The sequence below is a fragment of the Idiotropiscis lumnitzeri genome, chromosome 7 (assembly GCF_059441095.1).
Source record: "Idiotropiscis lumnitzeri isolate Australia: NSW breed Sydney's pygmy pipehorse chromosome 7, RoL_Ilum_1.0, whole genome shotgun sequence".
NCBI lineage: Eukaryota > Metazoa > Chordata > Actinopteri > Syngnathiformes > Syngnathidae > Idiotropiscis > Idiotropiscis lumnitzeri.
The window spans coordinates 18,784,965-18,803,869 of record NC_142397.1 but is presented as its reverse complement, the minus strand read 5'-3'; the positions used below and the strand labels follow the sequence as shown (position 1 = coordinate 18,803,869).

Here is an 18,905-nt window from a genome sequence, read left to right as displayed (position 1 = left end):
TTTTATGCATGCGTTTTAGAATATTTTGTAACATTGCGATGCGTTTTGCTACCACCAGAGGTCATCGTATATTTGTTAGACACGTCAGTTGTGATTGCATTTTGTTGCACACCAAATAATGATCTTTTATTGAATCAGGTTTTTGTGCTGTCAAAACATGTTCCCATTATCTTCACTGTTTAGAATAATCAGGAACTGAAGTTTTCTTTTCCTAGATACGATTTTTTTAAACTAGAAGACAAGGCAGCGGAAGAACCTCTTAAATTTTAATGCCGATCTGCTTTGTTGAGTTGGATTGAATTCATTTATTGTTATTTTTTTAAGGAAAAAAAAAAAAATATATATATATATATATATATACACTACCCAAATCTTAGTTTAATATAAAACAAACACATATTTCACATTTATATACTGATAGATCATGCATACGGAATGTATGATAAGGTGTATTGCATTCACTTTAATTTTTGGGTAGAGTCAGTATTTTTTTTTGTTTTGTTTTGGGGATTTTGTGTCTTCTATTTTTCAGATTATTTTCCTGTTTTTCTTAATTTTCCCGCTTTTTTCAAAGGTACGTGTGTGCGCTCTTATGTAACTTCATAGGTTGAAGTTGGATTCTGTTTCTGGGTCTGGTGATTGGCAAGCTGGTTACTGCCCATATGCTAATAATGAAGTAGCATTTGTAACCACGCCCACTGGTGTTGGAAAAAAACTACAACTTCGGGCTGGGCACTGGAATGAAAAACAGGCAGCGCCCTCTGGTGGAGCAACATCCCATGATTGTGAAGAATCGCACTGATTCGTGTCCATTAGTTCTGAAAGATATAAATATATGTATAATCATCCTAAACGTGGCAGACTGTGTATATTTTTAACACCGCACAAACAGTACACCGTTAAAATAACTGGAGCCCTTATATAGCCACCCTTTTGTAAAGAGTGATGGGGAAATAAGACGCTGGAAACTTGGCGGCGCTCTCTGCCTGGAGGCGGTTGGGGGCGTGCTTTGTGCACTCGAAGCCGAGAGGTTGTCATCCATAATTCAGTTCCAAGCCAAGCGGGCAGGTATTCCTCTGCTCCTCCTTGGACAGACGCCCAGCCTCGTTGCCACGCGTATTGTAAACAGCTTTCTGTGGCAGGCGACTGGTGAATTCCGCGGCTGCGAGTGGAACCCTGGTGACGAAGGGACGGTCGTCTTTGAACCGTGGACGTAAACATTGTCATGCCCTGACTGCTTCCTGCACCACCGCCTCCCTCCGTGCTCCGATCCAGGACGGGGGGGCTTTGTTGGGTTGGCTGAGATGAGATCACAGCAGCAGCAGCAACAACAAGACGTCGTTCCCGGAGGTAAATCAAAGCGGAGACGCGGTGAAGTTGTGTTTGGGACAGCAGACTGCGGCGGTCTTCAGTTCTTCTGTGTGACGGATGCGTGATGTGCGGCCATGCTGCAGGCAGAATCCTCCGACCTCTTCCCTACTTGAGATGCATGAACTACTTTCCGCTATTCTGCTTTATTGTTGTTTTCCACTCCATGTACGACGGTGCCTTTTCCATGGGGATTAATTCCGAGTTCATTACTGGCAGTGCTGCATAAGCCCCCTCAAGTGACCAGGCTGTAAAGATGTGATCAGCTGCAGACGCTCTGATGGAAACAACCAAAAACAAGGTTGTCTCTGTATGACCGACTGCCTGGCGGGATCAGGCTTGTTATCACAGCACACAGCACCATGGGGGGCAAACAGACCAAGGGCCAGGATGCTGGAGGAGCCAGCCCTCAGCACAGCTGGAGGCGGACCCCCACCAAGGAGCGAGGGGACCTTTTTGCATCGCTCATGCTGAGGTCAGGGGATAGGCTGAGCCGCGCCACCCCGCCACCTTACCAGCGGCGAATCGGAATGATTCAGGAGATGATGCTGATGGCCAAGCAGGGCAAACATGACGAGGCCACGGAGATGCTGAGGACACTACGGCAGGTAATGCCACTCCACTTTTCGTTTAAGTTTTTCCGTTTCAACCCTTACCTCATGTTCAGGTCAAATTTGACCTTTTTTGACTCCTGATAACAAAAAGGAAAAAACTTAGAATGACATTTTATAAAGTTACTTTTTTGTGTAGTTGGGTCATATTAGGGATTTTTTATTTTTTTAATTTTAGGGTGAAGAATGACATTAAGGCTTAGTTTGTATACACTCGGGCTGTTTTGGCTAATGCTCACAATGGGCCGTGCTGTAACTCGGCGTGGTGGCAGATTAGACCCTATGTTGGTCATTTCGCAGAGTAGCGCAGGCCAGCAGATCTGCGAGCCTGTTTTCGCCGCTGTGCATTGGTCATAGCCGACCTCACCATGACAAAAGTACGTCTGCGGACGCTGGACTTGGAGTCTCGGTTAAAAAAGACATGACAAGGCACAGCGAAGCCATATGAGAGAGAAAAAAAAAACACCCAAGGGGAGCTCATCCATGCTGAGAAGAAGGACACCCCATGGCCACGGGGAAGGCTGCCTCCAGAGAGACCCTCGGCCCAGATTACCCAGGATAGGCTCTACATCTTGTGTAGAGCCCATTGGTCCTCCAGGCCTAAATAGCCTTCAGGGGGATGTCCCCCGTGAGATGGCCAGCACAGAGGCCTCTCCTCAGGAAAAAGCTATTTTAGCTAAAAGCTAAAATAAAACATAAATAAAATGAAAAACAACAGAATAAAAAAGCCAAAAACTAAAACACAATCAAACTAAAAGACAATAAAAGGAACTAAAAATTAAACGTAAGATTTGATGAAAATAGGCCTAAATTAAAAGAGTAAAAAAACAAAAGGAAACAAAACAACAATAATTCAATAATAAGTAAATAAAACAATTCAAAAGACATCAATAAAATGTGTGCCTTGAGCTTCTTCTTAAAAATACCAACAGTCTCTGCGGACTTGATGACGTCTGGCATGCTATTCCTTAGCCGAGGACCAGAATGGCTGAATGCAGCCTCGCCGTGTGTTTTGGTTCTCACAGTAGGAATAACTAAAAGGCCGCCGCTGAGGACCTCAGGATCCGGGATGGTTTATATGATAAAAGCGGGTCAGATAAATAAGATGACGCAAGCCCTTTAGGACAATTAAAACCAATAAAAGCATCTTAAAATCAATCCTAAAACACACAGGGAGCCAATGCAGCGATTTTAAAACTGGTTTAATGTGTTCCCGCCGTCTGGTCTTTGTCAGTACTCGCGCGACTGACTTCTGAAGTAATTGTAAGCTTGAAATTCTCTTTTTAGGAAGAGAGAGGACAGGGCTTTACAATAATCTCAACAACAGGAAATAAAAGCATGCATCAACACGTCCGTGTTAACTCAACTCAACTCAACTGTATTTATAAATTACTTCAAGATAATAAAATGGAATAAAATGTTGATCTACTGTATTAAAAGCAGCTCTGAGATCCAGTAGTACCAAGACTGTTAGTTTTTTCACAACTGCATTGCACCTGATGTTTAAATTCCTTAAAAAAAGCTGACTCTGTACTATGGTTTATCCTATAACCAGATTGATATTTACCTAATAGATGATTTATACTTTGAATATAATTTCATTGGAAAAAGATAATATTTCTCTAGGAGTGGCCCGGTGCGCGACTGGTTAGCACGATGGCCTCACAGTGCAGAGGTCGTGGGTTCGATTCCGGCTCCGGCCTTCCTGTGTGGAGTGTGCTTGTTCTCCCCGTGCCTGCGTGGGTTCCCTCCGGGTACTCTGGTTTCCTCCCACATCCCGAAAACATGCATGGCAGGTCGATTGGACACTCTAAATTGCCCCTAGGTATGAGTGTGAGCGCCGATGGTTGTTCATCTTTGTGTGCCCTGCGATTGGCTGGCAACCAGCTCAGGGTGTACCTCGCCTACTGCCCGAGGATAGCTGGGATAGGCTCCAGCACCCCCCTAGTGAGGAGAAGCGGTACAGAAAATGGATGGATTATCTTTATCTAAAATGTTACATCAAAACTGTAAGTTGGATAGAGGTCTGTAATTATTAAAAACACTGGGGTCCAAACTCCTCTTATTCAGAAGGGGCTTCACCACCGCCATTTTAAAGTCAGCAGGGAAGACAGCCGTCTGAAGAGAATAATTGACTATATTTAAAATCAGTTCCTCGAAGAATCTATCAAATGTGGGAATTGGATGTAAAAGGGATGTTGTTGGATTTACCTGGGCGAAAACACGACCAAGAGTCCTTGCATCAACCAGGCAAATCTTTCCAGTGTTTCACCAGGTAAAAATGTTCATCCAAGATTAAAATTTACTTTTTGACAAGCTAAAAGACTGGGTCTTATGTCATCTAGTTTACTCCTAAAGTGCACTGCTTACAGAGATGGTCTGTTGGTGTCTGTGAGGACTTTTTCAAATTGGAGCTGGTTAAAAGATCAAACTCTTGCTAACCAAAACAGCAGCACAGAAGCAGTGAAACACTCGGCTGAATTGAAGTGCGGTGTCTTTTTACTTGTTGTAACGTGGTTCTCTGCACATTATTAAAGCTCTTACATTATGTGGAGACATCTTTGACGACGATTAACATTTCACAGAATCTGCATACATGCACGCAGAGAACAAAAAATTGACACAATCTTGTGGCGACTGAGCCATATTGAGCTGAGATACCTGGATGGAAATTTTTAAGAATGACCTCGTGACTACTTTGCTTGAGAGCGCACTGCATCATGCTGGAAGAAAATAAACAAGGGCTTTTCCCAGACACTTCCCACCAACTTGTCCAAAATGTCTTGGTGTGATGAAGAGTTAAAATTGACGTGAGCCCGAAAGCTACATCTCAAATCGAATTGATGTGATTGATTCTGACTATGAAACTGATGATGATAACTACTGTAGGTTGATTAATAAGTGTCTCTGTGCTTTTGTCGATAAAGCATTTCAACCTTCCTTATTTGACAGTGGCTAAAAGATTTTGTGAGATGATGCAATGCCTTGTTGGTGTTTAGACGAAGCAGCGTTGTCCCTGCTCGGCAGGTCATTTCAGGCTGTGTTGAGGCTGACTGCAGTGGAGCAGATTTCCAGGCTTGCCTTATTTTCAGAGTTTCAGACTGCACGTCTGTTTGTTGCTGCTGTTGTGACAGAGAAGAGGGAAAACGCCCGGGTGCGTCTGGTGTGCCAAAGAGCAAATAAAAGAGCATAATCTGAAGTGTCGAGTCGCAGAGAAGGAAATCCAATTAACGGTGGGAAGGAAGTATAAAAACAGGTTTAGCTCACCTGCACGGAGCAAAAGAGTTTTTTGTTTGGCCTTTAATTTTCCACATTTTATTTTATTTGCTATCCCTAAAATAATTCAGAATTATTGAAAGGAGGTGACAAAGTGGAACAATGCATGGTTAATCATTTAGAATGATATATTTCCAAATGGATATTTCCTTGAGCACCTCTCAGTATGATACACCACTGCAAATGAAAGCCACAAAACAATATCAAACCGAGCATCAGTGTCAATGAAGGCTGAATTTTTGGAAACAGATTTTCTCGTGTGTTCCTCATATTGTGCCAAGTGAGTGTAGGTGTTCCATTTTCAAAACATCACTCATTAAGGGTCCAGTTACACAATAATGAGCCCCCCTCTGGCTGTTTGATTACACCACAAGGCTGTTGTGGAGCCTGAAAACACAAAAACTCCGAAGGGTTCGCAATATTGTGGACTATAGAGCACCGTTGAAAAAGAATTTCAATTCCTTGTGAATATGTCATACAACCAAACTGTCTTGACCAAATTTCGTGTTTAGAGTTTCCATTGGTCTTTTTTCATTTCTATTTCATAGATTTAGATATAATCCTGTTTCATAATGTTTACATTCAGCCATTTAAGCATTTAAACCAAAATTGCGGCCATGGCGGGTGATGTTTTATCAAATGGGGCAGTTGGGATTGAGCCCTATGAATTCTGCCCAGCAACGGCATGCTAACTTGCAACATGAGCATGGAAAAGAATACAAAGCATGCACTATTGCTGCTTAAATGTATTTAATCAATTTTGTAAGACACTCATGCTTCAGTTCAACATTGCTGCAGGGATAGAAACTGACACAGCACATCGGCCATTAACAGAGAGAGCTGTAGTTTTCCTGACGAGTTGATCCTTTGTCCGATGACCCCTGATGGGCAAGATTAGAGAAACTAAATGTCTGTGAACTGGTGCACTCCAACGGACAAAGTTAACAACAAATTGAGATTACGCTTTAATACTGTTGCAACACATGATACACAAGGCCATCTTGTGTCATTTGGCCGGAAGTTTGTGCTTACTTCAAGTATCTGGGCAGCCAAGATGGCCTAACAAGCTGAGTTTATATATTTTTTGAGAAGAAAAATCTACTTAGTTTTCATTTTCTTTTCTATCCATTCAGTATGTAGAAATTAGGAAATAAATGACGACTTGAATAAACGCCCAATTTTAATGAGTAATATGGCCACGCCCCCTCCGCTCTCCCCGTGTCCTGTGAGAGTGGCTAAAGGGACCGTTTCCACGCTCTCCATTGGAAATCCTTGTACGTTCATTGCTCATAACGTCCAAATACGGTGATCAATTGGCACCAAAATTTTTGTGGCCATCCCTACCTATGACCACTTCAACATATCAAAAGGATTGACCTCTCTGCGGTTGATTTTTATGAGAATGAGGAAATGGGGGGGAAAAGTGAGCAGATGCACCCGCGTAGCTACATATATGAGCCAGAAGCAGCCCCGACTAAGAGCACATACCGCTCCGCAATGCGCACCGTTCAAGACGGTCCCTGTGTTCAATGAGGTCTTTATCTGAAATCGACGCCCACTCACTCTCACATCGAAGTTGGCGGCTGCAAGCAGTGTTGGACAACGCATGCAACTGTTTGGGCGGCAACCCTGCGACATGAAGATGCAGGCTGGCTGAACAGTAAGGCGCTAATGTTGTTACGCTAATGCCTTTTGTTTTAACGGCCTGAAGCTAATTGTTATTAGCCATGTCGTTATCTTACTGCTAGCCAGGGAGGGAAGGAAGGGGGGAGGTAAATAAAGATCCATGCCCTCCTGCTGGCTGCCTGCTTCCCGGTGTCAGCCATCATCTACGTCTTGAGAGTTGACACCACGTTAGCGTAGCTAAATGTCTGAATTGTAACCATTCGGGGCTTGTGTTCGCATTCATACTCTTGTCCACTTCAGCCTGTGTAAGTGGAGAATCGATCGCCTCTGTATTTTTTATTTTGTGGAGGTGCTCACATGAGCTCACGTTTGATGTCAATAAATCCAAACTATTGTGCAGAACACTTATACTCTCACATCTTGAAGTGGACAAGAGTAGTAATGTGCGTGGGGATTGGTTGCAATTATAGACAACAGAACTGACAAAGCAAGCAATATTACCTCGCTTGCCTCCCTGCTGTGACGTAGACCCTGAAACCGGAAAAAAATTGGGCCAATTTGTCATAAATCTCTTCCCAAAAAAACTAAAATAAAATAAATAACCTTAAATCTTTTAGGGGGGGGCGTTTTAGTCCTGATGTCATTTTTACATAGAAATCTTTTATATAAGTGCCAATGTTAAGCTCATCCAAGCGTCCCTTTAAGAAAACCCACACAAAGAAAATGTGAAAAATCAGCGAGTCAATCTTCGCTGGTTACTCGGTTCCCTTGTACATTGCCCGGGAACAATGGCAATCGGACCTGAGCCTCAGTGGACACTGATTAATCATGAAGCAGGTCTGTTAGCAGCTAATGATGAGGCCACCTTCTTAATCACTGGACTGCAATGAAGCTTCAGCTACCATCTATGCAACATTTCTCTCTGGGATGTGTCAAACATGAAGCGTAACATCCGCTTCTGTGGGAACCTCCTGCTTTCAAATTAGACTCCCTCAGTGTTTACCTCAGAGGGCTCGTTTGCACCAAACCAGCAAATACAAGGACTGCTTTTTGGCTCTTCATTGCAGTGAATGATAGAAGCTACTTTAAATGCGTCACATAATAAGATAAGCAAAAATAACTGATTTGGGTTTTTCTCAGAAAAAAAAAGGATTGTATTTAATAGGGCTGAGCGATATGGCTGAAAACTATATCGGTACGCATGTATGTCGTATTGGTTGATATCGATTGTTGCGGAGAGCTGGGACTGTATGTGAATTTTGGGGGGTTCACCCGATCGCCTCATCCAAACAGTCACTCGAATCAAAGAGCGTGACTGGACACAGGGATAGAGAACAACGTAGCTTTAATAGCTCTCCAATCAATTCAACATAGCTCAATAACTCACTTTTATTCTGGCGCATACACGACGACGAAAAGTGTAGCAATCGCGCATCCGCAGCTAACGGCTAACGGACTCGATACGTCTCTCCTAGGACCGCTTAGCTGTCCAACAATATGCCTGACATAAATTAACGTAAATACAAGGACCCATTAACTTCCCGGCCTCGCTTGAAATGGAACAATTCTGGTGCTACGGGCCGTTTTGTCCAGTGCGTGTCCGCGGAGGGTGCTTGTTAGCGGCTTCACTGCTACGTTCGCCCGCCTCCCATGCGACGGAGGTCTCGTGTACTAGAGCTACGGACCGTTTTGTCCCGTGCGTGTCCGGGAGGGGGTGCTTGTTATCGGTTTAACTATTAAGCAAGCGTTTCCTCAAGTTGCCGGTAAGTCCACTTTAGCCACCTGTTTTGTTTGTTTTGAGTCACGCTATCTCAGCGGCACATGCGTAAACCTCGGGTTGTATTTCTTCAATGGGAGGGAGTTTGTGACAAGTAGGGCAGTAATAGGTCAAATTTGCTCCGTTGTTTTTTTGGGGGGATTGATAATTTATCGATACCATTTTCTATTGATATCACTCACTCAACTATCGCGATACATATCGATATCGAATCATCGACACAGCCCCAGTATTTAACCAAACTTTCTGATTTTACAAACATTACATATTGCAGAAACATTTTATCTTCTTAAAAAAAACATAATTTGCTCTAAAAAGTCAGAACATGTGCAAAACAAATTGCAGTCACAACAAACCCAACAATGCTGTGGATTATAATTGTTTAGATTAAAAAAAATCCACCATAAAGAAAAGCATATTTAAATGTTGTTCTTTTTTTTTTGATAGGTTTACCCCTCCTGAACTACCTTCAAACAACTTGTACTTTAAAACACACAGAACAAAGTACAAACTGTCAGCATAATTGAAAAATATTCTTTTTGTTGAAGGTTGTAGCCCGGGGTTTACTAGATTAGTCATCTTTTCCACTTCGCAATGGCGATGTGAGATTGAAGCCGATTAATCAGCTATCACTTCTTTTGGCTTTAAAGAGCTTGTGCAAAGTAAACTTGGCAAACCATGTTTTAGGTAATACTAACGCCTAAAACAATTTCAAACATAATTTCGGTTTTTCAACGTAACCCACCCAGATTCATAATTAGACCCAAAGCATAGCAGAATTTCACGCTGGCCAGTGTCAATGAGCGTCCTTCTTACAGCCACTTTGAAAATATCTAATTTCTAAAATGTTTTGTTTCTAATAAAACGTTTGCTAAAAGGTTGATGTGATTACAATACATTTTTAAAAACGTGCCCTGTCTTAAAATTTCTGTTTGTTTAATCAGCATGCCACGTCTTGGAAAACTGCCAATCATAAGTCAATCTTACTCTGAATTTGCATTGTATGATTTATAAAATATTTAATATTATTTATGCCTACTCGTATTACCAAATTATGACAAAAATAAATCTAATTTGACAATATAGGACCAACCTATAAATAAATAAATGGAGCAATTAGTTAATCTGATTCACAGCACGGCAGAGCATCGGATTTCAAACAATCACACAAAGCTAATAACTGCAGCCTATGTACATCTTACCATTCTTCCAATGTTGATAGATCTCATCTCCACTCCATGTTCAGTCGTTCGGCCACAGCATTTTCGGCATTATTCGCGTCTGGCTTGTACATATATGGTCCAACATACGTCATGCCAACAACTTCCTGTTCCTCCAACTCTTCCCATCAAATAAGTGTTAAATGATTACTTTATCGAATATATGACATCAAAGATTTGTTTTTGTAATGCTTTATTTTTTATATGATGGGGAATTGTACTGTATTTAAAAGCTGAAGGTAAACAGCAGAGGTTGAATGTTGACCTCTCAAAGACTGTAAATGACATCATCAATCAGTCAAAGTCAACTCGACCATCATCACCTTAGCATTGACCGTGAAATAGCTGAAGTTGTTCAAACCCCTAGTTGTGGCAAACAACACAATACCCGTTGTTTTGTGAAGTTCACATCCTCCCCTTTCTGTCTTAGTGGCAGTAGAAGAGCAGCGTGAACATGGTTTACCGTTTGATTTGCTATGGGATTGGTTGCGCTTGATGTTAATAATTCATGATGTCAAGCATGTGGACATATTTCATCTCCTCGCCAACATCCAAGCAACAGCGTTACTGTAGCTGGAGCAACGAGACTTTCCTGAAAGCAGGTTTGGCTTCATGAATTGCTGTGCAGTGCAAATGTAGACGATCAAGAAAAAAATTTATGTGTGATTGCTTCTCATGGTGATTAAACCCTGATTTGCTCACAATGTCTTCATCACTCAACCGCGTTATCATGCAGGCGCGAGGGAACATTTCCCTCGCATTCATAAAATGAACAAATGCACAATCACTGACAGCTACATTTGATTCCATTACCCTACTCGTAATACATAAACATGGAGTTGGTTTACTATACTGGCGCCTGCGCATAAACGCAACATGAATAGAATCACATGGCTGCTGCAGAAAACAAATCCATCTTTTCAAAAGCAGAAACCCAAAATTTTGATAGAAGCTATCTAGGGCTGGGCGATAAACCGAAAATTTACCGTTACCGAAATGTATTACAATGACCGACATCATTTTGCCCATGTCGGAAAATTCGGTGTCTAAAAAAAAAGAAAAAGAAAAAGAGTCTTTTCTGTCTGCGGCGATGTTCATGCCCCTTTAAGACGGCTACGGCGTGTGTCGTCACGTGACTCCACCCTTCTGAACAAGAATGTAAACAAGACGCGTTCGTAGCTGGCGATTCAAATTCAGAAGCGGCTGACACGGCTGAAGACGAAGTAACGTTAGTTGAAATTGTTCCTGTTGCGCTTGTCCCGAAAATAAATTCGACATCTGTCGTTTGGAAATGTTTTGGCTTCCATAAAGACGATGTTTAACCAAAAGAAAATGAACTACAAAGTGCATCGTAAGCACCAAAACAGCGCGTCCAACCTTTTCTTTTTCACCACCCACAACACAACCATGCTTTTGATTGGAGCTTGTGCTAAAAGTTCAAAGTGAGGAGCAAGTTTGGACAAGTGACAACAGCCCATAACGGAGGCGACACCGTACGAGAGAACGTCTCAGAGGTGGACGCGATAGCCGAGCACATAGCTAAAGATATAGCTCCTCTAGTTACAGTGGAGCGCACAGGATTGAAACGCCTCATGAAAGTAGCCGACAAGAGGTACGAAAATATTTGTTGCAAACCGTACTTCCCGATATGGACAACATCGGGACGGGAGCGGAGACATGTCGAGCATTTTGCATCCACATCCGACTTGTGGTTGAGTCGCGACATGACTGCACACCAGAGTACTCGAGACGGCATTTTCCTGATGAAGCACACTTGTTTATTTGGCACTGGCATTCCATTGACATTTTTTTCATTCTATTTAGCATTTTGTTTACAGGTGACTAGCTCCTTTGCACATGGCATTATTTATATTGTTTACAAGATACCTTTACACAAATCTAGGCCTTTGCAAATGGCATTACAGCATCTCGGCACAATCTATTTGCAGAAAAAGATTTTGTGAGAGGGACCCTTTTTCTCCTGTTCTTTGTGACATTGTTCAAATCATGCAAAGCAAGCTATTTTTGGAATGTTTATACAAATGGTTTTTGTACTTTTATTTTTCACTGAAAGTAATGTGTACCAGTTTTTCAATAAAAAAAACAGTTAATATGCATCTCCTGCATTTATTTAGATTTTGGTCCTCAGGGGGAATTTATCGTGCATTTATCGTTATCAAGGTAAAATTGCCCAATTTACCGCGATATTGATTTTTAGGTCATATCGCCCAGCCCTAAAACTATCAGCTATAGTAATTTAACAATACACAGTATATCAGGGATGGACAACTTAGATGACGGTGGGGGAGGACGGGGGTACTGCTACCAGGGGCCCACATAGGTTTGGGCGCTTCCTAACAGGTGGAAGACCAAAAATGCAATTTTAATGAAGAATAAATACCCTTGCTATATCGCGCTTCACCTATCGCGGCTTCGAGTGTTTTTTTTTTTTACAGTGCTTTACTGTACTGTATATGTCTTTTCTTTTATCGAAGGATATCACGGTATTGTCATATATTTCATGCTTGAATGCATGTAAGAGGATCCACTCTTCATCAACAAAATGTTTTAAACTAAAAAAATTGACATACTCTTGATTGTCTGCCCAAGTCGTTTGTTTGCTCTCCTTGAGCAGAATTTTGTCGGAATGTTGGCGAGTGTGCTTGGTTAACACAATCTATTCTTATCAGGAGACAAAAATTCATTGAAGTATTTTGTTGGACAAGTCAGGTTTGGAATATACAAAGAGTCAACATGGGCTTTTCTACGATGCTATCATTTTGATGATTAGCCACATCCGTGTGACTTCAGCATGGAATTTATGAGCTGGATGAAAGAAAATTCCTAGTCATAATGATCTAATATCCGGAAGATTAGATGGATAACAGGTCAATATATGATCTTCTGTAAAGGTCATCATGTGCGAGCCACTCTGCCGCCGTCATTCTTTATGTTCACACCGGCACTTTGATGTTGAGCCTTTCGTGTGGGTGGAGCTTGCTGATGAAGGGTCAGCTGATACTGTTCTCCTCTTTGCATAATTAGTTATTTTGCATTTCTATTCAGTCCTTGGCATAAATATTTCATGAGGTTTCATTGAATGGACTGTACACAATTTACACACATGGACCAAATTGATTGTACTCTGCACAGCTTCAAGACACATCGTGCTGATATCGTAAAACAAAACAGCCCCAAATCATAACCAAGCTTCCCTCGTGTTCTGCAGTAACTACACTCTTGTGTTTTTTTTCTCATACGACAATCTTTATATAGAAAATGCTTTTCCATGGGGACAAATAACAAAATATTAAAATAATGACTGTGTTTACCATTCAGTCAAAGCCGCTGTCATTATTTCCTGTGCCTCACAGAGCATTCGGCGACATAGAAACGTCAGTGAGTCATACCTTTTCTGTAGGAGCTCGCCTCCTTTTGCTTGCTCAGTCTTCAGAGCATGAAGAGCTCTTCTGCGTATTAACACACGCACACAATGACACTATAAACCTGTACCCATAAAGAATGCTCATTTTATTTTGTTTTAAAATCAATATCGTAAACGTCGCCTGTATTAACTTTATGCATCTGGTGTTTTTATGGGAACAATTCATGTGAGACTCAGCAAGGAGATATTTTGTGATGTAACCAGTGTACATTAAATCATTGGAAACAAATTCTAAAGCCTTACTGTCTTTAATTTCGAGTGATACATTACAAGCCGATGCATTGAGGCTTATTTTTCCAGTAGATTTCTCTTTAAAACTAAACCATTTGCATGACAATCGGACATTTTCATCAACCAATTTAGTTCAGAAACTTTTTGGGGGTAAATATAAAATTTGCAGTCTATGCAAGCATGCAGGTAAAGCAAAATGTCACAAATACTAAATTGAGCATGTAATGTGATTAAGATAAAGACACTTTTTAGATCCGTACTATGAAATAAGACGTCTGCGTTTAACACAGCAGGCACACAGCATTAGTGAGACTCTCGGAGCAACAGACAGCTTTCCTGCTGAGCCTTTGAGCTGTGAACACCAATGCTCTCATGTCAATCAAACCTGGACTGCGCTCGTGATGGATTCTTAACCACTCAGCCATGGCTGCATCAACGACATGCTCATTATTTGTAGGTGTGTCCATTTGCTTTTTTTCCTCGACTTGGATGACTGACACTCTCCAATTGGTCTTTTCTTAGCATTCAGAATTTATAGATCAACTAATTTGGGTGGAACAAAATATTCATGATGTGATGAATCAAATTGTCACAACAAGCGCATTTGTTTCGTCGACTGACAACCATTCGCTAACTTGGAGGTGGGGGGGGGTCATTACCACTGGAATAGAATAAAATGCCTGAAATGAGGAGAGAAAAAAATGTCCATCATATTCAACGATGTTGTTTTGGAGCTTCTGCATCATTGAAGGTTTGACTGGGAGTACGTCACAAGAAGGAGTCATGCCATATCGCCTATGACAGACTTTCAACTTTCAGCATTCCGTTTTGTTGGTCCCAGCCTCATCCCAAGCATTTTTTCAGGTGTGTTGTCCCAAGTTTTAATAAGAATTCTACACAGGATGGTCATACACTGGGGATGACTTCAATCAACAAAACATGGCTGTTTCACGCAGTTGACGATCAGAGCGACATATACTACAAATATGCAAATGATTCTCTCAGACAGAGGATTTCGTCACATAGTGTCTGCAAGGTGTCCTCCTCCCAGTGTGCCACACTTTGAACACCTCATCAGGACACCTGACTCAAACCGACCCATGTGGCTCTTCTCCATCCGGTGGATGATTCAACAGTTTGCAGATGATTGAGCTTCTCACCTCATCTCTAAGAACAAACCCAGACAGCCTGCAGAGGAAACTCATTGCTCTTGGTCTTTAGTTCACTACTCACAGCTCGCTGCCATACGTCAGGGTGGTGATCAATCCATAAATTCTTCTTCACCACCACCAACTCATGCAGAGTCCACATCACTGCCGTCTGTCAATATCCTGTTTCGGTCTTTATTTTTATTACATGTCAATTATTAAAGGGCATTTTTTTCTGTTTTGGCAGCTTGGAAAGTGTGTCTTTCCCTGAACCAAATTGAACGAAAATCCTCAGCTTTTGTAGGTCCTGTTCTGATACCACGCATCCTAAAATGACGTGTCCAATGCGGCCACACTCAGCCGTGGAGTCAACCTCCTTGCTGGTGCTTTTATGCTCAGAATTTTTCAACTTCTGTCCATCTATCCATCCAGATTGGTGACTATTTTCTGACGTGAAGCGTTTTGACATCAAGGGTTTTACACAGTCCTATTTTGACGGCTTGTGCTTTGGCAAAGACGTCGTCGCCTGAAATAATTATTACTCGAGTAATTAAGGTATTTTATTTATTCAAAGTCTGTTCTGAGTATTTTTTAATGTAAACGATATAGCTACTGTAGCTCCTCTCTTGGGACCATCAGTCCACCGAGTCCCATCCGTCCCCCTCTGAGGCAGACGGGTGTGGTTTTGGCGGTGGTGCTTCAGACAGAGCCTGCTGCTGTCCTCTCTATCACATCCAACAGCCAATATTTTACTATAAGCTAATAATAATACCTTGAACTGTGTCGCCGCACAGCTCATCTTCACTGGAGGGAGGCTGCTCTTTCTCTGACTCGCTGTCTCAATCATCCTTCAACTCAGCCTTGTCAACATTTTGAAACAGATTATATGCTTTTTCTACTGTTAAGTGTGTGTGTGTTTTTTTGTTTTTTTTAATTTAGTTTTTATTTATTTATTTTTATATGGTAACTTTTATCGAAATTCAATGCCACCCCTGATAAGTGGTTGCTATGGAAACCCAGCACAGGAATAAGGGCTCATACATCCATCCATTTTCTGTACTGCTTCTCCTCACTAGGGGTGCTGGAGCCTATCCCAGCTATCTTCGGGCAGTAGGCGGGGGACACCCTGAACTGGTTGCCAGCCAATCGCAGGACGCACAGAGACAAACTACCATCGGCGCTCACACTCATACCTAGGGGCAATTTAGAGTGTCCAATCAACCTATCATGCATGTTTTTGGAATGTGGGAAGAAACTGGAGTACCCAGAGAAAACCCGTGCAGGCACGGGGAGAACATACAAACTCCACACAGGAAGGCCGGAGCCAGAATCGAACCCACGACCTCTGCACTGTGAGGCCATCGTGCTGACCAGTCGGGCCACCGTGCCACCAGGCTCATACACTTTTTTTTATTATTCTTTAATATAAGGAAATAGCAACATGGGAATAATATACAAACCGACAAGAAACGTTAACAGGCCAGGAACATGTTTAATCTATGTAAGCAGAGTAACAACAAAGGAAGCTTGAGAACTGTTAAATTGACGACAGTGGGAGTTCTAGCGTCAACAAACGGCTACTTGGTGGGGTTGACGGCTGCATTATAACATCATTAGGAAGAAAATGTAGAGGGCAGACTTTAGTGTTCTCTGTAACTACAAATTTATTTCTACTAATGTTACCACCCAATGCCTCCACTACTCATGAAAGCAGAGTTCCACCATGAAGAATCAGTATATCAGGGCCGGCACATAGCAGTGATGGCTGGATGTACTGTCCTCTCTCCTCTTCTTCACAAATACACACAAACACACACATAAAAAGAAGCCCGAAAAAATAGTCCGAAAAACGTAACAATTGCTAAATTCTCTGAAGTAAAAACTTCTCAGTATTAATGAAACGGACGATGTTTTTATTTTAAGATTTTACCAGAAATACGTCGCACCACTGCCTGCATATAATCAATTCGAACCAAAACAGGTTATAAAAAAATTTGCTTTGCAAGAATTATATATCCTATTTTTGATTGACACTGTCAGTGTCAAAACATGTGATTAATGTCCACATATGTTACGCTATGATAGTGTGCTTTCGTTTCCTGTTCAGTGAGTCATGAGGTTTACTACGATGTGCAAAATGTGTTGCGTAACCACAATCTCTTTTCTTCTCTATAAGAGTGCTGATCGTGTATAAGCTGCCTTGGCCAATCTATCTTGTGTGTGTATATGTGTGTGTAGGACCTGGGCATGGAATCAACATCTCTGGACGATGTGTTATACCGCTACGCCAGCTTTAGAAACCTTGTTGACCCCATCACGCATGACCTGATCATCAACCTGGCACGATATGTACACTGTCCAAAGACGGTAAGACACGCACGCACACACACATACACATCGTGTGCTTCCCAAATATTGCCAATTACAGTCAAACCACTATTGCACACCCACACGAGCTGAAGTGATTCATGCTATCAGCTGATCTCTTGATTCATTTCATCTGACGTTATTAGATTAGAGAATTGCTCTAAGTGGTTGTGTAGCAGTGTGTGCGTACATAAGGAAGCTGCGTTTTGTTTTGTGTTTGTTCATTCATGTAGTTTGGGATGTCATTGAGTGAGAGTGAAAGAAAGTGTGACAGCCGCCCTACAAGATGAAAACTCCGGGAAGGAACAAGGAGTGGTGAAGACAAAGATAGGAATTAAAAGGCATGTTATGCTGTTACTGGCGAGTGCGTTATGGTCTTCCACGAATGCCTCAAAGCTGACGTAACGTGTTCAGCATGACTGCATATGGTCATCATGACCTAAGAACAACAAATCACCCGGGGCCTCATGTACTGGCTCTCATACTAAAATACAGCGTACGGCCAAATTGAAAAACGTTGCATGCACATGTGAGCTGTGCAGTGAACAGTATTGGATATGAGCAGACTAGCTTGGGGGGATGGTGGCAAAGATGGATATTGAAGGCGTATGAAGATAAAGAGAGGGATGAAAGCGGGGGCGGTCACTGGATCTCTTGAGGTAGGGTTGATTGATTTGTGTCTTATCAAGGACATAAGAAAATTAAAGCATTTGGATGTGAAAAAGCATAAAGACAGAGAGGAGACATGACAGAAAATGCAATTTTAAGAAAAAAGTCTGACTAAATGCAGAACAGTACAAGTGTCAGTCAAATATCATGACTGTTGCTTTTAATGACCTAAGATTGTGGTTATTTAATTACAATCCACTGGTGGCGGTATGGATACCAATCAGACACACAATCCAAGAATGTGTTGAAAGGTTAGGATTAGGTTTCAAAATACTGACTAAGCACGATCATACGCTCACAATACAAACCCAGCATGGGCAAAATCTAGGCTATGAGGATATTTCAATTTTTCAAATGAATGTAACTGTTAATTTTCTTCATGTGTCGTGGTAGAGCTTTAGGCTATCAGCATCATAGAGTCTCGTTTTGAATCTTTTCTCCTTTTTAATGGTTTTTATCCGTGTATGCCAGCTTTCTCCAAAATTCCCAAAACAAAATGCATGCTTAATTAACCAGCTGGGATAGACTTTGAAGCTGAGGTCCCTCGCATCATCACTGCCTTAGACTACGACAGATCTACTTGCTCTTGATGATTTTCCACTGGCAAAACCAGATATGGTTTGAGTATAGATAAACAACAGTTCCCATTTGCAGTCACGCTCAAAGATAACTTCGAGTCTACCTCCCAAGCATGATTTTGGAATGTGGGCACGGGAAGAACTTGCAAACGCCACACAAGAAGGCCGCAGCCCGGATTTGAATCCATGGCCTCTGCACTGTAAGGTGGCTCTGCTCGTCAGGCACGTGCCACCTGCACATACTGAATTATATTTGAGACAAATCTAAAGACACACCACCAGACGAAATGTAGTAATCCTAAAATAATGATAATCTGGCATCTACTCAATGTTCAATTTCTGTCTGTTTATTTGAACACAAAGCTGATGTACTTGGAGGAATTGAACAAACACTCACAGGGATCCCAATCATTTTTGGGCCAGTTAAGTGGCCCTCTAAATTAAGTCTTGTTTTCTTTCCTCTTCATTTGTCTCTGCTCTGTTCTGTCTCGTGTGAATTGCCTTTGCTAGATTTCTCACAGGTATGAGCCATACTCATCGGTGTGTGAAGTGCTGCTGTCAAGCACGGTTCACAAAAGCTACACCTTGT

At 41.8% G+C, this 18,905-nt stretch overlaps 1 protein-coding gene across 2 annotated transcripts in view; it reads left to right on the top strand.

The window, feature by feature from the left end:
* The first annotated feature begins 1,011 nt into the window (after positions 1–1,011).
* The window catches only part of lrrc75a (leucine rich repeat containing 75A), a 39,616-nt gene continuing 21,722 nt past the window's right edge, over positions 1,012–18,905 (top strand). The window contains exons 1-2 of one of the 2 annotated variants that reach the window (XM_088301324.1): positions 1,012–1,976; positions 16,941–17,069. In XM_088301324.1, the coding sequence (XP_088157450.1) occupies positions 1,731–1,976; positions 16,941–17,069 (375 nt within the window). In that variant the 5' untranslated portion in view covers positions 1,012–1,730. Of the gene's footprint in view, positions 1,977–6,808; positions 6,916–16,940; positions 17,070–18,905 lie in introns of those variants that run through there. The other variant, XM_088301325.1, reaches the window with a different exon arrangement.